The sequence below is a fragment of the Chrysemys picta genome, chromosome 1 (genome assembly GCF_011386835.1).
Source record: "Chrysemys picta bellii isolate R12L10 chromosome 1, ASM1138683v2, whole genome shotgun sequence".
NCBI classification, from domain to species: Eukaryota; Metazoa; Chordata; order Testudines; family Emydidae; genus Chrysemys; species Chrysemys picta.
The window spans coordinates 102,136,102-102,154,853 of NC_088791.1; the positions used below are offsets into that span (position 1 = coordinate 102,136,102).

At 38.3% G+C, this 18,752-nt stretch overlaps 1 protein-coding gene across 2 annotated transcripts in view; it reads left to right on the forward strand.

Moving 5' to 3' along the window:
* The window catches only part of WASHC3 (WASH complex subunit 3), a 32,697-nt gene extending 14,617 nt beyond the window's left edge, over positions 1-18,080 (forward strand). Inside the window, exons 6-7 of one of the 2 annotated variants that reach the window (XM_005303690.5) lie at positions 12,066-12,130; positions 15,988-18,080. In XM_005303690.5, the coding sequence (XP_005303747.1) occupies positions 12,066-12,130; positions 15,988-16,072 (150 nt within the window). In that variant the 3' untranslated portion in view covers positions 16,073-18,080. Of the gene's footprint in view, positions 1-12,065; positions 12,131-14,163; positions 14,531-15,987 lie in introns of those variants that run through there. The other variant, XM_042851528.2, reaches the window with a different exon arrangement.
* The last annotated feature ends 672 nt before the right edge of the window (positions 18,081-18,752 follow it).

An 18,752-nucleotide genomic window follows, 5' to 3' on the forward strand; every position in this document is an offset into this window, starting at 1 on the left:
ATAGTAGTTGCTGACATGCCATTGTGAACATCTGTGGTAAATTTCACACCTTTGGTTTAGTTACCACCTGAGAAACCCATCTCCCTTAAGAACAAAGTATAAACTTTACAAATCAGACATCTTAAATTTAGGCTTTATACCTTTTTATTTAGGATTTTTATTTTGGGGGGTTTTCAGGGTTTATTGTTAACAATTTTGAGTTCTCTGCAGATGTCCAAAAATTGAGATTTTGGGGAGCTTTCTCTTTGTACACTGGAAATGAGTAATCTCTTTGTAATGTGACCTTTTAGTGCGCACCAGTGGGGTCTGCATGCACCAACTGATGTGTAATAGATTAGTGCACTTTGGAAATCACATTCCCACAGTCATATGATTGCCCTTAGGTACAAGTAACCATTTCTGGTTTTTTTCTGTGTTTTATTGGATAAGTACTGATATATATTTTTTTTTAATACCCCATCACACAGACGCAACACGGGTACCACTACACCAGAGATTTTATGGGTAGGCAAGTTTAAAAAAAAATCAATCAAATTGCAAAACTGTAGAAGATAGACTTTATATTTTATTGGTGTTAAACCTAAAATCAGAAGCCCCATTTTTGTTGGCATAAATGGTTCATGTATAAATAGGGCATGAACAATTCTTAGATTTTTTCCTTTACTTATTTACATTTGAAATATCTAATGTTAATCTGATTTTTCCTGTTTTGCTAGCGGTCCTAGAGATGTGAATTACAGAACCAATCACTCAGTTCATCCCTTCTTCCTTGCAATTGAATTAACTGCAAGCAAAGCACTCAAGATTCAAACTTGGTGCCGTTTTTGGGATCTACCACCAGACCTCAGTGCTGTCCCAGAAATTTTCTTTTGATATTTTTTTTTGAGTAACAAATTGGCAGTTTATGGCTACTTTATTACAAGCTATTTGGAACACTTTGGGGTCAGTAGTATTGCTGGGAGAAGAACATTACGTTAACTTGTTGCTTTAATGCTTGATTTATTAATAGTAGGGTACCCAAGTCTTTTATACATAATTACATTGATTTTGTAACTGAGTGAGATCTCACTTTCCACATTTATCGTTTGTACTGGCAGTCCTGGTTGCTCTCTTGCCAGCAATAAATGGTGTGGTAGGAAAGTCAAACTTCCATGCTAAAAGTGAATGTGCTTTTTTTTTTTTTTTTTTTTTTGTATTTGCCAAGACAGTCTGTTCAAACAAATATTTTTAAAGTTACTTTCTTCTGATTAATGAATTATCTCAGTTCATGTAGCTGTTGCCAGCATTGGTTGTAGTACTAGGTAAGTTCTCTCATAGGGTGACCAGATGTCCCAATTTTATAGGGATAGTTCAGATATTTGGGGCTTTTTCTTACATAGGTGCCTATTCTTCCACCACCCTCTGTCCTGATTTTTCAAACTTGCTATCTGGTCACCCTATTCTATCATGAAAAGATGATTATAAATTACTAAGCAATATGTTCATTAAGTAGCAAAGCTGTTATGAGGATAGCTGTTCTCTAAAACAATAAAATAGCTAGCTTGTGGGCCTGGTTTGATCAGGTAATGTTTATACATTTACTGGATGTACACTTGTAAAACTGCAGTGATCCCCTGAAAAGCAATGTAATATTTGCTACATTAGATTTTTCAGTATAAAGCTTCCTTGTACGTGTCACGTTTTATGGATTAATTTGTTCTTACACTGCTCATAAAGCATTAATATTTCATATAAACTTGTTTTGCAAGGAACAAATACTCTTTTCGTGAATTATAAACAGTAAATATGTAATTACAAGATAAATACACTTCTGCTATCCAATTCATTCTACATGTTCAATGGTAATTACCATTTTGACTTAGCACAACTACCCAGTAATATTCTTCTACATTTATAGTGCTAGGCTGGGATTTTCAAAGAAGCTGAAGGAGTTAGGTGCCCAAATTCTGTTGAAAGGCACTCAAATCCCATTGAATTTCAATGGTATCTGGATACCTAACTCGCTTTGGCTACTTTTGAAAATCCCAGTCTAAAACCTGTGAAGAATACAGTAATGTCATAAATATATAGTATGTGTTACTAAACTTAGAATAAGATACAGGTTTACATGTTCCCTATAAGAGAGTTTTAATGTACAGTATTCATAGTATGTAAAATTAATTGCGCTTAAGACTAGCTTTGTAGATGGAGGAGGTGTTGGTTTGCTACAACATTTGTGGTTTACCCTAGAGATTAGCCTAAATAAAATTGATATTTAATCTTAAACACTAAAATCCCTTAATTATATGATTATCGCATGCAGTTTGCTCCTAGGCAGAGTTACAGTCATTTGGGTGCCTCAACTATACATTTCTTGCCTGAACAGGTTTTGGATTTCTTTTAAATGTAACCTTAACTCTGAATTTCCTGGGTTTTATAATGCTTGGTTTTGGGAAAATTACAACATCCGTGTAATACTTTTTACCTTTAAGTTACTAATACATGCACTCAACTGTGACTCCATCTTGACATAATTCTTAGTTTAGGAATTTACATTGGACGTCAGCAGAACTTAAACACTTGGATATAATAAAATATTTCATACTTTGTCTTCATGTAGGCAAGTGTAGCAATTGCATACAATATTGAAAGTGCCAGATTGAAGACAATGAAAAATGAGGTACTCTATTCAGTTTAGGTGCCGCATAGTTAGTGCAAGTGCAGCTTTCCCTGCCATCTTGTCATAACTGTGTGGAGGGACTGCTTCCTGAGATAGAAAGAATTGTTCATTTCCATGCCTGTTCAGTCATTTACTTTTCTAATGCTGTGAGCAAGTGTGCTATCTCATGCTCCACTGAACATCTGCCCATTAGGTACTGGACTGAAACCACCAATTTATTTTACATAGCCCACTAATCATCTCTCAGTGGGTAGAGACTGGTGGTAAATGCTGACCTAGGCTAGACATAAATGGATGTAAATAAAAATTCTATCATCATTCTAAACCATCCATGCACAATGCAGCTTCTATTTGTATTACATTTCTGTAGTAATGAGGACATTATGGTAAATTATGATGCAAACAAAGTTCCTCTTTATGAACACAGAGGTCATTCACTTATTTTAAGAAACATTTAGCAAATATTAGAGACAGAAAAAACCCTTGGGCAGAGAATTGCTTGAAAAGTTTTGTTGTTGTTGTTTTAAGTTCAAATATGTTTTTACTGATTTATGAAAGAAGCATCTGTAGTGGTGATCAGATTAAAAAATATTTTATCTTAAATTTTAGAAGAAACACACCTACCTTGCAATAAGTCTTTAAAAAATTGGTCGTGAATGGAAATATTTTTCAAATCTAACAATTTCTTCACAAAACTCCAAACTAGTAGTTCATATTTTTTGAGGATCACTCAGTTTGATATAGTCTTAAAATTCCCCTCACGTTGGCCATTAAACACATTGTTTTTACTTGATTTATAAATCTAGCATTTGGTGTATTAAATTAGAGTATTGGCAAATAAAGACTTTTCACTATATCAAAGGATAGGTATGTATGTGTGTTTTCATCTTAACCACTTCCAATTTCTCGTGAGATTGATGGAAGCTGTGGGTGAAGACTATCCTTAATATTGTTTTTATAATACAGTATTCTTAAAAATTCTGAAACACAAAATTCTGGAAGAAAACATTCTTCCAAATAAGAAATAAAAATGCCTTTACAGAGCCAACTTCTGTTGGTGAAAGAGACAGGCTTTCAAACTATGCAGAACTCTTCTTGGAAGTTGGTCCGATAAAAGATATTACCTTACTCACCTTGTCTTTCTAATATCCTGAGACCAACAGAGCTGCAACAACACTGCAAACAAAAATTCTTTGGGCACTTACCAGAACCCATCCTTACTGGATTTATGTACAAAATCTTTGTTGATATATCAAAACAGATGAAATACTATATAGGTTTTGCCATATCTGATCAGACCTGTAAGTCTGATATTTTTGTTCAGTCTGAGTCAATATTTATGTGTTCAGAAAGTGAGTATGGATTCCCATTTCACTTGGCTAGGCTGGGGAAAGAAACCCTAGAAGTAGCTGAACCTACACACAAGATTTAGGCTAGGGATGTTTGTAGTATCTAAAATTGTCTCCTGAATTTTAGGATTCATAAGCCCTAGAAACTAATTGTTTTAACAACTACATTAGAAAAACAGAACCATTTAATCTTTTGCACTTGTATTGTAGCAGTTTCAGAAAACATCAGACTTGTCAGCTTCTACATGATTTTGTTATTTGTCACCTGTGATGAAAATACATAAAAGGTGTAAGCTGGTAAAGCTCCTACCCAGTTCTAAACAAAAGCTGTACACAAGTAAAAAATTCACTTATCCTGGGACTTTTTTTATTAACAGGTAATTCCAAAATATTTTGTAGCTGTGTATAACTCCAAAGGGTTTATGCATTTAAAAAAAACAAAACTTTGGGTTGAAGTTTCAATGTGGCAGATGGCAACAGAGCTGTGTGACACCCAGTAATAAAAATAAACTAATCTATATCTGACAGTATTATAAACTCCTGAACTTAATTGTTTGTTGGAAGTAACCACTTATATATAAAATTAGTTGTGATTTTTTTTTTTTTTTTTAATGCAAGCACACATAGGAAAATGTTAATCACAGCAACAGAATTAGCATTGCTATCGTTTCACCAGACTGGGCACTCTATGTTCTGTCTCCTGTGATGGTAGTACAGACATGCTTCTCTAATCCATCAGTCATGGCTGCCTGCTTTTTTTTTTTTTTAAACCTTGGACAAACAGTATTTTTTCAATGCCAAAAAATCCCACACTGCTGTTCATTTACCTTTTGAGGTCTCCCATGTCCTTTTTAGACCACCAGTAGCTCAGTCCCTTGGAGATCAGAAACTAGACACTTTCTTTTTGGCGTGCAGTCATCCAGATGGTGTTTCTTGACCTCTGCAGCAGAGGATGGCAAAGCAACAAATTTTCTTTGAGCAGTACTAGTGGAAACACAGGAGAGATACTGTTGGAACATTCCTTTCAAAATGTTGTGGTCCAAACTGTTCTAGGGTATCCTGTCCAGAGGGAGAATGTTTAGGTGTTGCTGAATAAGCGTACAAGCTGTTGAAGAGTTTGCAATGAAAGTAAGGCATTTTTCTCTCTAACTCTTAACATATATATAATTGAATGCCTATATTCCAGTGCACACTTAGGCTTGAATTTATACATTACTATTACTATTCAGAGTCGTCATTTTAAATTGTGCTTCTGTTCTCATGTCCTCTTTCCTGCTCATCCTTTAACTATTTTCCCATTCTAATTCCTCCTTGAAATGTTCCAGATTAATAGTTGTCCTTTCCTGCCTCTCTGGCCATACCTTCAGTGTATCTTTTAGGAGGTCCTCCTTTCCTGCCTGCCTTTCTCATTTTGTCCTCTTCCAAGTAATAACGGCTCACATGAATTCAACTTGCCATCTTACACTACTGACTTGCGAATCTACCTGTCCACTCCCGACTTTCCTCCTTTCACTTAGTCTTACATCTCATTCTCTCTCTTTGGATGTATTGCCATAAGCTTAATATGACCCAAACTGAACTGATGTTTCCTCCCAAGCTCTCTCTGCTGCCCGTTTCTCTGCGACCACTGCCAACACCACAGTCTTCCTTGTCACCTAGGCTCACAACTAGCATGTTCAGGAAGGGAGTCATCTCCAACGACCTATTTGATTTTTTTAGATCCAGTCTGTGTCTAAATCCTGCCACTCCTTCTTGTATAATTTCCAACACTCCATTTTTTCCCCCTCCATTTCCTGCTAAAACACTCATTCAGACACTCACTTCTTGCCTTTGATTGAAATATCCTGTCTGCTCTTCCTGGTAACCTTATTCTCTGCCTCCCAATTCATACAGAGCACAACTGCTAAAATAATCTTTCTTACCTGTTATCTGATCATTGTCGCACACATCCCACCCCTTTCACTATCTACTCTCCTACACTACATCAAGTTTAGGCTTCTGGGCCCTGCTTTCAAGGCCCTATGTAAATCACCCCTTCTTGTTTTTCCACCTTTTCCTGTTGCTTCTAGTCACATCCACTCCACTGATGGTGCCTGCCTCAACACATTTGTCTGCTTCTCCCACAGCTGTCCCCATGCTCTCTTACATCTGGAATGCCCTTCATGAGTTGGAGGACTGCATGGTCTCTCTACCATCTCAGCATTCTAATATTTCCTGAAGACCCACTTCTGCCATGACACACATGAGTAGCCAGTTAATAAATTAGATAACATGATGGAAAGAACATAAGAATGGCCATACTGAGTCAGATCAGTGGTCCATCTAGCCGAGTAGCCTGTCTTCCAACAGTGGCCGGTGCCAGAGGCATTAGAGGGAATGATCAGAACAGTGCAATTTCAAGTGATTCATCCCGTCATCCAGTCCCTGGGCTGGACACCCGGAGCATGGAGTTGTGTCCTTGACCATCTTGGTTAATAGCCATTGATGATGGACCTGTCCTCCATGAACTTCTCTAATTCATTTTTGAACCCAGTTACACTTCTGGCCTTCACAAGATCTCCTGGCAATGAGTTCAAGTTGACCGTGCTATGTCTGAGGAAGTACTTCCTTGTGTTGTTTTAAACCTGCTGCCTATTAATTTCATTGAATGACCCCTGGTTCTTGTGTTATGTGAAGGGGTAAATAATACTTCCTTATTCACTTTCTCCACACCATTCATGATTTTATAGACCTCTATCATATCCTCCTTTAGTCATCTCTTTTCTAAACTGAAAACTGCCAGTCTTTTTAATCTCTCCTCATATGGAAGCTGTTCCATACCCCTAATCTTTTTTTGGTTGCCTTTCTCTGTACCTTTTCCAATTCTAATATCTTTTTTGAGATGGGGAGAGCAGAACTGCACAGAGTATTCAAGGTGTGGGTGCACTATGGATTTACATAGCGGGACTGATATTTTCTGTCAGGTCTGTTCCTTTCAGAATGGTTTGTAACATTGCTAGCTTTTTTTGACTGCCACTGCAGATTGAGCAGATGTTTTCAGAAAACTGTCCATGATGACTCCAAGATCTTTCTTGAGTGGTAACCGCTAACTTAGACCATATCATTTTGTACGTATGGTTGGGATTTTTTTGCAATGTGCATTACTTTGCATTTATCAACACTGAATTTCATCTTCCAGTTTCTTGCCCAGTTTTGTGAGATCCATTTGAAAGTCTTTGCAGTCAGCTTTGGCCATAACTATCTTGAGTAATTTTGTATCTTCATTTTGCCACCTGATTGTTTAGCCCTTTTTCCAGATCACTTATAAATGTTGAACAGCACTAGTCCAGTACAGATCCTTAGGGCATCCTGTTACACCTCGTGACGCGATATAACACGAATTCAGATATAACGCGGTAAAGCAGTGCTCCAGGGGGACAGGACTGCGCACTCTGGCGGATAAAAGCAAGTTCGATATAACACGGTTTCACCTATAATGCGATAAGATTTTTGGCGCCTGAGGACAGCGTTATATTGGGGTAGAGGTGTATTTATTTCTCTCTACTGTGAAAACTGACCATTTATTCCTACCTTGTGTTTCCTATCTTTTAACCAGTTACTGATCCATGAGAGGACCTTCCCTCTTAACCCATGACTGCTTAATTTGCTTAAAAGCCTTTGGGGTGATACCTTGTCAAAGGCTTTTTGAAAATCTTGACTGGATCATCCTTGTGCATGTGTTTGCTAACACCCTCAAATCATTCTAATAGATGAGTGAGGCATGATTTCCCTTTACAAAAGCCATGTTGACTCTTCCCCAGCATACTATGTTCGTCTATGTGTCAGATAATTGTGCTCTTTACTAGAATTTCAGCCAACTTGCCTGGTACTGAAGTTAGGCTTTCTGGCCTCTAATTGCCAGGAGCATCTCTGGAGCCTTCTTTAAAAATCAGTGTCCTATTAGCTATCCTCCAGTCTTATGGTACAGAGATTGATCAATTAAACAGTAACAAATCACCAGGACCAGATGGTACTCACTTGAGAGTTGTGAAGGAACTCAAATATGAAATTGCAGAACTACTAACTGTGATATGCAACCTATTGCTTAAATCATTTTGTTCCAAAACCACCTCTACTGACACCTTAGTCTTGGACGGTTCTTCAGATTAGTCACCTAAAAAGAATGCCTCAGGTGTAGGAATCTCTCCCTCACATCCTCTGAAGTGAAGATCAGTGTAAATAATTCATTTAGCTTCTTCCCAATGACCTTATCTTCCTTGAGTGCTCCTTTATCATCTTGTAACCCCGCTGATTGTTTGGCAGGCTTTCTGCTTCTGAGATACTTGAAGATTGTTTTTGCTTTTAATTTGTGTCTTGCTGTTTGCTCTTCAAATGCTTTTTTGGCCTGTCTAATTGTACTTTTACACTTAACTTGCCAGAGTTTGTTCCTTTCTATTTTCTTCAGTATGATTTGACTTCCAATTTTTAAAGGATGCCTTTTTGTCTCTAACCACCTCTTTTACTCTGTTTAGCTGTGGTGGCTTTTTTTTTAATTTGGGATTACATTTAGTTTGGGTCTCTTATGGTGTTTTTAAATAGTTTCCATTCATCTTGCACACATTTCACTTTTGTGACTCTTCCTTTTAATTTCCATTTAACTAGCGCCCTCATTTTTATGTAGTTGCACTTCTTGAAGTTAAATGATGCTGTGGTTGGTTTCACTGGTATTTTCTGCCCCCGTAAGGATGTTAAATTTTATTACATTATGGTTGTTATTACCAAGTGGTTCAGCTATTCACCTCTTGGACTAGATCCTGTGGTCCACTTAGGACTAAATCAAGAATTGCCTCTCCACTTGTGGGTTCCAGGACTAGCTGTTCCAAGAAGCAGTCATTACTGGTGTCAAAAATTTTCTCAGCATTCCATCCTGAGGTGACACGAATCCAGTCAACATGAGGATAGTTGAAATGCCCCATTATTATTGGATTTTCTGGTTTTGTCCCCTTTAATAAATCCCTCCCTGAGGGATGGCTCTGCTCATGTGCTCCTCTGTACCTGTCAGCTTTTCCCCACCCTTTAGTTTAAAAGTTCCTCTACAACTTTTTAATTTTATATGCCAACAATCTGGTTCTGTTTTGGTTTAGGTGGACCCCATCCTTCCTGTATAAGCTCCTCCTTTTCCAAAAGGTGTCCCGGTTCCTAATAAACCTAAGTCCTTCTCCGAGCACCCTCGTCTCATCCATGCATTGCGACCATGCAGTTCTTCCTGTCTAAGTGGCCCTATGTGTGGAAATGGAAGCATTTCGGAGAATGCATCCCATGGACATCCTGGACTTTAATCTCTTATCTAGCAGCCTAAATTTGGCCTCCAGGATCTCTCTCCTACCTTTCCCTATATCATTGGTACCTACGTGAACCATGACCATTGCATATATGTCTATCAAGACATCTTGAGAGGTCTGCAAGATTCGCACCTGGCAGGGAATTCACCATGCGATTCTCCTGGTCATCTTCTGGAATCCCCCATTGCTATTACCTGTCTCTTCCTTATGACTGGGTTCCCCATCCCTACAGTGGTAGATTTAATGAGACGAGCCCATAACATCATCTGGAAGGATTGTCCCAACTATGGGATTGTTTCCCTCTGCTCCAGATTGATGTTTTCCTTCCCCCAGATTTTTATCCTCCTTAACAGCACAGAGGCTATCAGACTGGGGGGTGGAACTGCTCTACTGTGTCCCTGAAATAAATATATATATATATATAATGATATCTTAGCTCCTCCAGTTCAGCCATTCTGATTTAAAGAGCCTGTATTCGGTCTCTGAGGGCCATGAGTTGCTTGCACTGAAGGCATACGTACACAGGTAATTTATACATGCTACATTCAGTGCAATAAACGGGAAGCCCCTACATCTGCACCCTGTCTACTCTGGGACTTCCTCTATTGCTAAAAGTGAAACTTCACCAGTGCTAGACGATGGTGGGAAAATGACTAGTGAAGTGCTTTTGTAGATGAGATCAACGTTTTTAACCCTGATTTGAAGGGACTACTTCTAGCAATGATGGGGTAGTTCAGTCTCATTGCCTATAAATCACTGAACAGCCATTGTGTAATACTACTTGTCCAGTATCTTCTGCACTAGATTTGAACTGGCCATGGGGTGACAGACTTAAATCGCTGCTTTAAATCAGCAAGCAGGAAACCTTGATTTAAATATCAATTTTAATCCTGTGTTACATTTGTACTTTTTAGTCATTTTCCTGAAGAAAGGCTGAATTCTAATTTGTTGGTAGTCATTAAAACATGTTTATTTTCAACTAAATATAGCCTTTACACTAAATTCGGTGCTTCTTTTTGCTAATCAGGAGGATATACTATATCTCTACAGAATTTAAGCAATTGTATAGCTTAATTTACATTTTTTCAGGTTCTTAATTTTTATATTTTAGAAAATGGTGAATGATGAGTGTCTTATTTACTAGATTAATTTTTTACCTGTGCCTTATGTTAAGCTCTATTTGGATGGTTATTCAGATTCAATTAATGCACAAAGCCAGCATTTTAATTTTGTATTAAATTTGTATTAAATGTCCTAGATATATGTTTGCATTTAAAGCTGATTTAATAAAGGACGTATTAGATTAAATAAATAATTAATAATTTACTATTGATGATTATTTCTGGTCACTATGTCCCTCAAGGTTTTGGAACCAGTAGATTTCATCCTCACGCCTAGTTTTTATTCATAGATTAGAAGAAGAAACAAGTTTTCCTGCTTTTTCAACTCCCAATTTATTTCTAAATTTTGAACGAACTAATCATTAAACTGAAATGAAGAAAATAATCTCTCTGCACCTACAGAGGAAGCCACTCCTGTCAAAAGATGGTTTAACACTTCAACAAACTCTGGTTCCAGGTGCTTCACCAGTAGCTTCCACCCATTCAGTGGTTTGACTTTCTTTAAAACTTAGAAACAATTATGTACTAAATATTTAATTTAATAGATTTTAGTAAATGTAGGTCTTAACATAGGTTGTCAATGTCAAATTTATTTTTTTTAAATAAACCCTTTATTTAATTTTAAATAAAAAATCCTTTAAAGTTTGTTTTAATCATCTTTTGTAATTCCCTCTCTTCCCCCCACCCCCACCCCGACTAGCTACCTAAAGGCAGAAAGGATGTGTGTTCAGTTATCGGGTTCACTCCAACTCCTTGCACTGTTAACCAGTCATATGTTTGCTACTCTTGGCGTTGTAACGTGTAATTGCTAACTTCCCTTTTTAAGTCTTTAAACACAAACAAATGTAGTTGTATCTTGTGTACCAAGTAGTTTGCCCTTTTTGTAGACTATAACCTATTAGGATACCTAATTTTAAAGCATATGGAAAATATTGATGGAGCAGTGTCTTTATGAATTAAATAACCTTGGATGGTTACAAAAAACTTAACAAGTCAGGAAAGAGTAAGAGAGAAAATACTTGAACATCATTTGCTGTACATTAGGATTAGGGCCTAAAGTTAAACATGCATGTGCATAATTGTATTGTGAGTAAAGTTACACATGTGTAAGGTCAAAGCCTTAGTGTATTAGGCACGTTAGTAATGGTTAAATGACTGACTCTGCCCGAAAGGGGTTACAATCTAAACAGACAATATACAGATGAGGAATGGGATGTAACAAAAAGCAAATGGTTGAACAATGAAGTTTAGAAAGTGTCTTGTTAATACAACAATTTTTGTTTTGAACATATAGTATATTAACGGTGTCAGCTGTATTGCTGATGCCTACAATTGTAAATGCAGATCACCCTCTCTGTTCCTTGTTTAACTAGAGAAATCCCTCAGAAGCTTAAAATGATGAACATTTGCCCTGTTGCTCCAGGTGCCACCATAGCTAAACAGTTTCCATATATTTATTCAACAGCAGTGATATGGTTCAGTCAGCACAGCAAAGCATTGCACATGATCTGTGCCTAAAAGCGACTGTGGAGTCTATTTGTTCCAGTAGATTTTCACTTTTTGGTTAGTAGTAGTATACCACTTAAACACTTTTTTTCTTCCTCCTCCCTCACAGGGTGTTCCTGTAATGGCAATAAGAAACAAAATGATTTCTGAGGGGCTAGACCCAGATCTCCTTGAGTAAGTAATACTTCTATCTTTATACTAGGGTTGGAGTGCTACACACTTAAAGGCTTCAGTCATGCTGTCTGGAGTGGTTAACAACTGAGAGTGCCTATCTCAGGGCAGGTACCTCAAACAGGTGGTATGTTTTACAAATAGATTTTATCATGCTGGTAATGAATGTGAACTCCTGGATCACTAGAACAGTCTATCCTACCACCCCAACAAACTGGAGTTTGTGATAAATGGTCACTTACACCAAAAATTCAGGTTGCTCTCAGTCCCAAGAGACCTCAGATCAATTGGGACCCTAGATCTTACACCAAAGATCATGTCTGTAGCTAATCCTAAAATAACCTATCTGAAAGTTTATTAATTAGGAAAAATAAATATGTTTGTTAAAGCAAGCAAACATATACGTCTAAATGAGTTATCTAAATCCTAAATGACAAAGTTGTTTTCTGCTGAAAGGAAAAAACCCGTGGTAGTTTTAAATTGGGGGATCTAGATATATTGCCAACCAGTAGTGCTGCTTCTCCTTGATTCGTTGGAGATGGTGGTTTTTCCAGAAGAGTAAATAGCATTACTTTCACCAGTGATGTCACCCTGTTCCTGGAAGTTGGTCTACTTGTGTCTCAATTCTCTCGCCAGCAGGCACAGCAAGGGAATTACTTGGCTGATTCATTCATCATCCTTCCTTAACACCTTTGTGGCCTCATCCAAGTGCCACAGGATTCTGTTAGCTTCTTCATTAGCAGCCAGTGGAAGGGAGCCAAATGGAGGCTGGTATCTGGCTGTGCTAGCCTGGGCCCAGAGGTGTAGAATGCAACCACTGCTTCTTCCTGGTCATAGAGATGTTCCTCTGGTGACCACCTCCTTCATCTACATATCAATGATCATGTTCATGCTCCCACCTTCACAGTTAACCAGTCCAAGTTGTACTGCACTTCTCACAGCAGCACCAAAATCTGGCACTGCCTTTTACACAAAATAAGAGCAGCTAGGGATCTGCCACCTGGGGGCAACTGCAGCCAAAAAGCATGTGAAGCCCTCACCCTCCATGTGGAAAGAAGGAAGCATGTCCATGGCCAGCATTCTCACACATTCTCTGTTCAGTTTCACTGTTGCATTCATATTTTTGCCCCCTGCACTCCATTAGGGTCTGTTGAGTAGTGTTGCAGGGCTTAGCTGACAAAGTTGTGGAAAAAATTGGTGGTGTCACAGTCAACATCTGCTCTTTAGTAGTCACAGTGCCTTTTTGCTTTTCTCCAAGTCCTGAGCTGGCTCGATCACAGCCCAGTCTCTCCCTCTGTTTGCAGAGCTGGCAAATAGCGCAGGTAATGTCGACAGTATCAATTTTGGAATGTTCCCAAACCTGCAGTGCAGCTGCTTATTTGCATTTTGTAGGAAGGGGTTGGAGGATTATAGCTCGTGATGACTCTTGCTGCCGAGAAAAATGCACAACCTTCCCCGCTGGAGTTCCCACCAAAGCTATGTCAAGCAGAGATTGAGGCAGGTTCCTCTTCCTCCATCTCCCCCTGCCCCCACACAGCACCTGAGAGCTGAGACTACCAGTACCAACCACATCCTTTCTGGAAGTGAAATAGTGGAACAGAGTTTTAGAGGGAGCTGATGGTCTCTGGTCAGTGGCCTGCTGCTGTGTCTCAGCCTTTATAAGAACAATTTCATGTGATGCTGGACTACGTGCAGGCATGCCACTAATCTCACCAGCATCAGCACCACCCCCAGGCTGAGTCCCTCTTTCATGCGTAGGTGTATAACACAAGATCTAACAGTGAAACTAAACTAGAGAAGGCTGCCCATTAGAAGTTGAAACATTCCTTATTTTGAAATATGTTGCTGATATTGGCTGGAAAATGCTGGGAAAGAATTATACATCATTTGGGATCAGCCTCAACCCCTTTTAAGATTCTGCAAAGTACTAAAATTCAGGCAGATGGTCTTAAAAATGTTTATGTAGAAATCTCTATGTAAATAATTAGCTTGTGTTGTACAGGTAAGTTATTTGGCAACTTTGTTTTGAAAAACAGATGCAACTTGAAAGTGTTTTGGTACCAAAACAGGCAATCTTCCCTTCTTTCCCAACTCCTCCATCCGCCCTGCAAGAAGGAATTAGAGAAGCGAGGCTCATTCCCAGGACCATGGAAATCTGTCCTCCTGCATGGCAGTCACATTGTTGCTAGATCTTTAGCTTGGTCTGGCCTATTCTTCTACTCCCTTTTCCTCTTTTTAAAAAGGTACTGTGGCACTTTCTTCAGTTTTCGTACCAGAAATCAGGTGATCTAGTCTCTCCCTGCTTTTTCCCAGTGTCTGAAGTGTCTTTTCTGAAGGCAGCACTTTCTCTCTCTGACTGGAAAGAGATGCTGTTTCTAGTGGGATGTAGTTTCCCTTCCTTCTCTATCATCTCTCCTCTCCACTATTAGCCTGTGACTTTAAAATTCCATATTGTCCTTAGCTCTGAATCTTTCCTGCCTTCCTTCCCCCATGCTTCCTTATTTTTTATTTTTCTTACACATCCTATTTTGTCCTCCTGGACCTTTGGACTTCAGGGATTGACCACTGTTGCCCTAATCTTGTCCGTGATCCTCCTGAGCGGGTCTCTACAGATCAAATCGCTGCAGTGCCATGGTAATAAGGAATAATCCTGAGAGGTGCTGTTTGTATGGGATGTGCATGGGAAAGCAGAAGCTTTATTGTTGTGTGTTCTCACAGGGCTAAAATACACCAAGTGACTCAGTGTAGGCACTTCAGGCATCTAAATCAAATGAATTCAGGTACATTTAATATGTGCAAAATTGAGGCTGGAAAGCACCTCTCTGTGGCAGGTATTGGGAGATGACCATTAATTATGGAATACTACAGCATGGCTGACTTGGCAGTTATGATATCAGATACTACATTAATAATATATCTTGCAGGTGGTAATTAACGATGAACTGAGAAGTTAGTTTTCATTAATCTGAGCCCTCCGCTACTCTCAAATATAGGTATCTTCCATCCCTGTGTACACACTTAATGTCAAATTGTGCCGGGAGTGATGCCCCATCAGGCACTTATCTTTGTCACATTTCACAAACTAAGCAGAATTGAGCCTAGGAAATACTTGGCTGGGGGACCTTGAAGAAAAAACAGGTTCTGCAGGAAGTGATACTGGTGATTCATTAGGTGGCATGTTTTCCCAAGAGTTTATACAGAACAAATGTTCTGGCATGGTGTTAGCATATCTAAGAGTACACTACTTCCTGTATTTCAGAGTAAATGCAAGAGGCTTGACTGCTTGTAGTCATTGAAGATCCTGTGACTTTCTGCAAGTCAGATTTTCAGTCTTGGTATCCTAGCCAAATTCCAGTCTGAGTAATTGTTTTTGCCTACCTAAAATTATCCTGCAGTTTTAGTTGCGTAATGTATTCACTTCCTGTCATGTACTGTTTTCACTGCTTAGTGGGGCACAGCATGTTCCATTCTGTAATGTTCCTAGAACTCCTGAAGATTGTACAAGAATTTGGATTAATCAATACTGTCTGCTTTCAGCTTTCTCTTCAGGTGCCGGTCAAACTTCTTTTAGTGACTAAGGAATTTTCTGATCATCTCTTAATGTGTCTCCAAATTGAACTCTGCTGGGTCTTAAAATCCAATGGACTGCAAGCTCTGAAGTTACACATCAGTTGAAAATGAAGTGGTTCCAACCCAATATATTTTTATATCTTATATTGTAAACTTGGGTTTTATTGTTTTTAAAAGGCTGTGTAAATTTATGGTGAAAGCTGCTAAATAAACCAAGCTATTAGTAGCATTTTGATCATATTTTTTCCCCCTGGAATTTAACGAAGTATAATCTTTCTTTTCACTTTTAGGACACCAGATGCCTTAGTGCCTGCGTGGGGAGATGAAGTGAATGCAGAAGAAAGTTCTGACAGTGAATCTTCATTTAGTGACTAAAGAGACTGATTTCTGCCTTAGAGAACTTCTGATAAGTGCTATATATTTGGCGCTTTTTACATTATAGCAGGAGAATGGTAAATAATTATTCATATGGCTCAAACAAAACCAAACACCTTTTTTGGTGCTGAGATCCTCATGTTCTCTTCCAGGAAGTTTTAACAGACAAACACATTCAACCTGAACTAAGATCTCAATCAGTATAGCTCATAATGCATTATCACACGCTGAGAAGGCCTTATACAAGATTCTTCTGTCTTGCAGAAGTAAAAAATGCTATTTATATATTAAACTGTCATTTGTGAAACTCTAATAAAGACTTTGGTCTGATATGATTAGACTTGCAATTTAACATTTTGTTTATCTAAATCCATTCTGCCTATCCCATAGCTTGCAGGCTAGGCTTTTCAAATTGGAATGGCCTAATTTCAGACTGATGCACTGTAATGTTTCTTATGCTATGGTTTTATAGTTAAATGACACAGCAAGAAATACAAAAGTTAGCTATTTTATAATGAACCCAATGAGTTCTGTATAGCAAACTGATCTAAAAATCAGATATTCAAAAAAAAAATTAAATCTAACTTTCAAAGTGTAAACTGCTATTCTGACTTCACTCAGAATTTGATATAAAGTTTGATAAAGACATTTCTTTAAAAAAAAATGAATCTGTATAAATCCAGATTAGAGTGGAGTACAAGGCTACACAACTCCAGCGAGTTGTTTTGAAAATGGCATTGTGAAGGAAATGGGTTACCAGAAAATTATTAATGGAATATTGAAGCCTTTCACCACTTATTCACTGTGACACAGGTCAGTAATAGCCAAAAGTAGAAACCACCCTCTGATAGCTGTTAGGCTCATTTGAAGTGATCTGTGGTCTTAGTTCATCTTATGTTGGACAAGAAACCCTCTCATAAGTGGTGTCCTTTTTGATAGTTTCATCAGAGAAACCAAGGATTTATTTTACCCAGATGATAAACCATCCTCTCACCTCTGGAGGTGGTATCTTGGAAACAGTGTAAAGCTACATTTGGGGGGAGAGGTATGAGAAACCCATTCTGTGCCTGATTTATCCACAGAGCTAATATCTTTTTCTAAAGCACTTAATTCACTGTATGGACCAAACAGTATGAAATTCTGTAAGACTTGTATGATACTGTGTGTTTTTACATCAAATTCTTCAGTGTACTTGGTCTCAGCGGGTCACAGTTGAATTCCTACACTGAAATGTTAGGCTAAGGGCAGCAGAACTACTAAATTGGCTGGATCATTTAAATAATGTCTTTTGGCGTTCATCTTAAAACACAGAGGGAAGACTAGAATGCAGCTTTGATTATAAGCAAACTTATCAGGTTTTATTAAAGAGCTCATTACATCCTCCTGCCTTGAGCAGTGCTTCAGATAAAGGCTTTGCTCCAGCAAGTCATCTGTTCATTCTGTAACTTTTAAGGACCACTCTTATATAAGCAAAATGGGAAGAGAGAAACTCTGGCCTGGTCTACACTTAAAAATTAGATCTGCGAAGCTATGTCACGTAGGGGATATGAAAAAATTCACACCCCTGAGCACTGTAGTTGAGCCACCTTAAGCCCCAATGGAGACACAGCTAGGTTGACAGAGGAATTCTTCCAAAAACCCCTTCCATCACTATAGAAAACTTCTACACTATGGCATTATAGCGCCAAAGCTGCAGTGCTGTATCTGTGCTGCTGTAGCTCTTGTACTGTGGACATAGCCTATCTGTATAATCTCTACATTTAAAATATCTATAACCCATATGAAAGCGATGTGCACTAAAGAATAACTAGTGAATATTAATAGATCACGTTTAAGCTAGCACTTGCTCAAGTAACAAGTAGTAAGATATGTTAGCAATAAATAGTTATTTCAGAACCTAAATGTGTATTGTAATGTTCTTTCACATATACTGAAACACTGGTACTTCATGAAATCTATTTGAAACTGATGGAAGCACGTGTATATAATTAAAGCTATGTTTTGTAAACATGTTGTGACTGTTCATTGTATAACCGATATGACAATCTTTGGTCTGACTGTTTCACAGAATTGTCATAATCCTATTTAATACAAGTTAACATTTTTACATTTCATTTTCTCATTGGTGGAGTTGCACAATGATCACTTTACACGGTTACACAAGGCTAACGGTGGAGGCTCTGTAATCTTCTCTAAAGGGAAATTATTTTATTTTTCTACATATCTTGATTCTGAATGTACTGAAGCAGAGAGAGTCTTGCGGTGGGGGGGCCAAGGTTTTTAAAAAGAGGAGCAAATAGACTTCAGTCCATATTTAGGCAACTGAATAAGTGACCTGACTCTCAAAACTCCTGAGGATCCAGCAGCTCCCACTGAAATCCCAACAGTGACCTGCATTCTTGCTTTAAGTTGATGGTGGCTGCTGGGGACTGAAAGCCAAGTCCTGTCCTCTGCCTCTTTTTCCATTGTAGATACACCCTAAATGAGCAGAGGATGGACTCCTATCAGGGGCAGCTTCCTGTTGTTAGGCCCTGGCAAGAGAAACTAATTCGCAGGACCTTGTCTCTTCTTCTAGATTCTAAGGCCAGAAGAGACCATTGGAATCATCTAGTTCGACCCCTTGTATAACATAGGCAATAGAACTTTCCCAAAATAATTCCTAGAGCAGATGTTTGGTTGT